The 5,085-nt window shown below is 35.1% G+C and overlaps 1 protein-coding gene across 1 annotated transcript; it reads left to right on the top strand.

The window, feature by feature from the left end:
• Positions 1-2,374: 2,374 nt before the first annotated feature.
• On the top strand, positions 2,375-3,190 carry LOC131043804 (early light-induced protein 1, chloroplastic-like). The gene is made up of 3 exons (XM_057977039.2): positions 2,375-2,439; positions 2,531-2,584; positions 2,668-3,190. Exons 1-3 carry the CDS (start codon positions 2,428-2,430, stop codon positions 3,010-3,012), a joined length of 411 nt encoding a protein of 136 aa, XP_057833022.1. The 5' UTR covers positions 2,375-2,427; the 3' UTR covers positions 3,013-3,190.
• The last annotated feature ends 1,895 nt before the right edge of the window (positions 3,191-5,085 follow it).

The following is a 5,085-nucleotide window of genomic DNA, read 5'->3' as shown; positions in this document are numbered from 1 at the left end:
CAGTGATCGTGGTAAAATTCATCATGAGTTTTAGAGAAGCGGCCGCAGATTTTGATCTTGTATGAACAAAATTAAGGATGGAATATTTTTGTAACAAAATGTAGTTGTATGTGATCATTTTGAGATGACAAGTGTCTCCTCTAGCCTAAAGCTTGTTTGCTCCCTTGTTTTTTATAAAAGGGAATTCAAGGCTATGAGACAGTGTTCCGATTTTGGTCCCTTGAGTTTTCCGAATTTCTGGTTCCAATAGAAAAGCCTAGGTGAAACAAATAAGTTGTAAAAGCTCATTTGTAGAGCAAAATAGAAAGAGTCGTGTGTCTTTTTTTCTGCAAGTCCTTGAATGAGTTATGTATAAATTGTATTTTGATAGAGACAGTCGTAATGTTCAATAGAAATATAATTCAAACCCATTTCTCTCCAGTGTATTTTTTTATCATATTTTGAATGAATAACATTAAGGATTTAATCATTCATTGCACTGTTGTGGTGTATGTATTTTATGTTCATGCTTTGGTCTAAGGGGCCAATTAAATGCTTGAGTAGAATTGCAGAGTGTTAGAGATATTTGCAAAGATTTTGATAAGTAGTTTTGTGTTGTGGTTGCAAATATGATGTATTGCAAGACAATATTATCTTAGGTTTATATGTTGTTAGATAAATTCTGTTAGAATACATTTTATGTAGTATGAATTCATGTACCAAATGGAGTAAGACACTGATCATAGCTTGCATTGTCTTGGTGTTGATTTTGTGTTCAAAATCACTAGTTATTTGCTATGATTTGTTGAATATCATAATATTTTCATTTACATGTATGTTGCGAAGTGCATATAATCATCCCATGCTCCAAATTGGTTGAGGATCACTAAGGAATTTGCCATTCCTAAGCATTCTCCCTTTCTGTCGAGCCTTTACACAAGATTATCTGCTTTATTTTATGTGTGATTTGTGAGTGTGGCGTAGAGATCACAAATTGGCATAGGGAATACCCTCCCGAGCTTTGCAGAGCCCAATCCCGAGCTTTGCAGAACCCAAAGTGTAGAAGGATCTTGTATCCTTGTTGAAGTTGGTCCAAGTTTGAAGAATATTAACAGTTGGAAGTGGCTTTCCATAGATATTTGGAGGAATCAGCTTCATCTCTGCCCTGTGGCAGTGTAAACCCATTTTCGGGTACCAACAGCTGTAACCCAAAATCTATGCCACCTTGAGCTGGAAAGAAACATAGCCAAGGAAAAGGAAATCCAGGTTTTGAAAGGCATCCTAGAACCTTTTACGAAATATAACACTTTGAACTGCGAAACATGCAATCAAAGAATAGAACGAAACAGAGAAGACAAGGAGGTTTTCAAGAGAACATTGTCGCAGGTGAATAGTGGAGGAGTGTCGTGCTTTGCGTTAATTGCAGGATTATCGATGATGGGGACACTGGTGCCCCTGTTCAATGGAATATCGAGGGAGAGCACGTCGCAGCCAATATTTTAATCCACAGCAGAAATGTGGAATGGGCGCTTTGCTATGCTCGGCCTCCTCGCGTTGGCTTTCACTGAATACGTCAAGGGTGGACCGCTTGTATAAACACCATCATAGTTCTTTATATCCAAATATTGGAACCTCTCACATGGCATAGTTCTTGTACTGTTTAGCGTGTCATACAGTTCAATTATACAAGACCTTGTTAAAAATTCAATCTTTATACTATAAAGCAAGTTTGAGTTGAACTACTAGGACGCGTAACTATTTTTTGAAAGCTTGTTAAACAACAAATGCAATAAGACTTCTTAGCGTTTAAATGCTCTTATACGTTTCAAATATGTTCAAAATAATTCAAATCAATGCAAGAATTTAAATATCTGAAGAACTGGAAGAAGTCTCATTGGTCTAATAAACATGATATTAAAAGTTATGTTCCGAATAATAGTAAGAAACATGGAGATCCGCATGTGAATGAAGAGTGATATATAATACTTTGAATGATATTAACACATCGAACACATCTAACAATAGTGTTAGAAAGGTAGAACATTTAAAACCTTTCATCCATTTAAAACCTTTTATGTCCACCTTTGAGTGGACGAAAAATTGGTAGAATCTTCACGTTGAGGAGGAGAGTAATGTGTGGAAACTTCATCTAAACAAATTTGCGGGATATTTACAAGCCACGTTTGTAAACTCACGTCATTCGCTTCCCTGATTCGGTCCATTTTACACCACCAAATTCGATCCTTCCCAAGCTATAAAACCAACAACGAGTCCTGAAGGAGATATTCTAAGTACTCGCACAGAATTCATCTTCTCCTAGCACTCATCGATGGCGGCCATGGCTTCAATGATGATGAAAGCACCCGGAGCCCTTAACTGCGGGCAGTCAAAACGAATAGTGTGGGTCATATCAGTAGATTGCCCAACAGTAGCCTTCAAGTCAAGTGCATGGCTGCAAAGGTTTGCTATTTTGCTGTTGTTCGTTTAGCTATTTTGCTCTTTATTCTTAAAAAGCTTTGGCTAATGCGTTTTATTTTGCTACGTGGATCAGGATCCAAAGGAAACGTCCTCTACTGAAGGCGTTTCTCCTTCAAGCTCTACCAAGGTAAGAAACGCTCTAGATGCCCAATTTATAGTTTATTTATATAATGTGGACAATTTATCTGATATAGGAAATATGGAATCCAGGTAAGAACGAAATTTGGCGACCTGTTTGCGTTCTCAGGGCCTGCGCCGGAGATCATCAATGGAAGGGCGGCTATGTTGGGGTTCGTGTCGGCCATTGCAGTGGAGGTGGCCAGCGGAAGAGATTTGCTGTCGCAATTGAATAGTGGAGGACTGTCGTGGTTTGCGTTAACTGCAGGATTAATGACGGTGGGGACACTGGTGCCCCTGTTCAATGGAATATCGAGGGAGAGCACGTCGCAGCCAATATTTTCATCCACAGCAGAAATGTGGAATGGGCGCTTTGCTATGCTCGGCCTCCTCGCATTGGCTTTCACTGAATACGTCAAGGGTGGACCGCTTGTATAAACACCTTAATATCTATTTCTATTCAAGCACAAGCTCCAGTATTGGAAGCTCTCACATGGCATTCCATGTTCCAGTGGAATTTTCTTGTACCGTTTAGCATGTCATACAGTTCAATTGTACAAAACCTTGTAAAAATATTCAATCTTATACTATAAAGAAAGTTTGAGTTCAACGACTAGGGCACTTTACTATTTTTTGAAAGCTTGTTAAACAACAAATGCAATAAAATTTCCTAGCGTTTAAATACTCTTATACATTTCAAATATGTTCATAATAATTCAAATCAGTGCAAGAATTTAAATATCTGGTGAACTGGAAGATTTCTCATTGGTCTACCAATTTATGTGGATGTTCAGTATTATCATACATCTATTAGTTTTACCCATGCACTAATTCATTAATACCTTCATTTTACAATTCTTGTGGCCTAAGTCATTTTGACATGCATAAAATTAATTATGTGTCTTTATATCCGATTCCTACAATTTTAAAACTCAAATTCAAATTTTAGTTTATTCATAATCATTTGTTATTTGTCAAAGCTAATTAAACACATGTTTAGATGATTTATGGTTATGTTCTTGTATTTAAAGACAAATTCATTTGCATTCTTTTAAAAGTTGTGTATTGAAACTTATGTATCCCCATTTAAACTATATTCACATACATTCATTATTTAAATTTATAATATATTACAATCAATTTCCACGTACATCTAGACATTCACTCCATGTATTGAGATTATCATTTCACTATGTGAGTTTTTTTTTCATTCGTATTCAAGATTGATCGTATCGTCTATTGGAATGAACCTAACATTTTAAACTTCAAATTTAAGTTCTTAGATCCTAGCCTCATTTATTAGTCATTATGAGCTAGCCTTGTGCATGTTTCTTAGATGTGTTATTATGTCTCTTCAAATCATTGATCTAGTTAATGAAATCTTCTAGATCTAAAGTTTCTAAGCAACATGAGAGATCAATCTTAGGTTTGCTTCTAGCTTTCACCAAGATAATTGATTTTTTTTCATTCATTCTAAGGTCCTCCACAAAATTATATTTTTTCATTACACCACTATGAATAGATGATGGATAAAGATTCAATATCATATCACAATTTTATTCAAGAAAGTAGTATTAGGTGAAATAGTTTCACCTAAACTACATGACATAATTTTTTTTTGACAAAACTCTATAACATGAAACAATTAGTTTTCTATATTCTCATTTTAAAGCATAGATAAGATTGAATTCACATAGATTGTTTTGTCCCAAATATTTTTGAGCAAAAATGTTCTAGTTGAAATACTTTTGTCTCAAAATGTCTATATGACAACCTTTGTGGCATTTTAACCCTTGTTGAAAAAAATCAATTTTAACTCGAGATTTCTTTAACTCAATCTTATCTCTCCAAAATGGAATTAAATTGTCCAATCAAATCATTTCACCTAGATTGTGATTCCTTCGAATCGATCTCGACCGTTCATTAAAGATCAATGCTAACCCATGGTCTCCCTCTTGATTTGGTTATAAATTCGGGCTCTTATTCTTCAATCGGCATCTGAGAATTTTACATCGTTATTATGCTAATATTGTGTTGCAGGTTATAGAGGAAATTTTGAAGAAGCTTTGCATAGTTAATTCATCAGTCAACTGAGTTTTCATTTAGATTTCTAGTTCATTAGCAACTTAGATTAATTTATGTTATATAGATTCAATTTCTTACATATAATCTAGATTAGCTTCATTTAGAGCTTTGATCATTTAGCTTGATAATCTCATTTGGCTTAATCAATTAATCTTGCCTTCAATCTTGCATTTAATTATTAATTTTGCATTCGCCTAGTTGCATGCATTTAAAAATCCTCCGTTTGAGTGTAGTCTAGTCACTCGATAGCTTTGCAATCTGAGAGCAATACACACTCGCACTTTCTAGGAGGCAATAAGGTAACTTGCAATGGATTTTATTTTGTTGTTTTTGATTAACTAACCTAGGAAAATAATGGTTTATTGAAGTGTTTGTGCCCTTGCAGGTTCCCCAAATTTCACACACACACACACATATGTGGATTTT

Source organism: Cryptomeria japonica, chromosome 8, assembly GCF_030272615.1.
Source record: "Cryptomeria japonica chromosome 8, Sugi_1.0, whole genome shotgun sequence".
In the NCBI taxonomy this organism is placed as follows: Eukaryota; Viridiplantae; Streptophyta; class Pinopsida; order Cupressales; family Cupressaceae; genus Cryptomeria; species Cryptomeria japonica.
This window is presented reverse-complemented; position numbering and strand designations above follow the sequence as displayed.

Bases quoted from the DNA above. Each gene is read 5' to 3' on its own strand.
- LOC131043804 (XM_057977039.2), top strand. The intron at 2,585-2,667 runs GTAAGAAACGCT...TATGGAATCCAG, and splicing joins CTCCTTCAAGCTCTACCAAG to GTAAGAACGAAATTTGGCGA.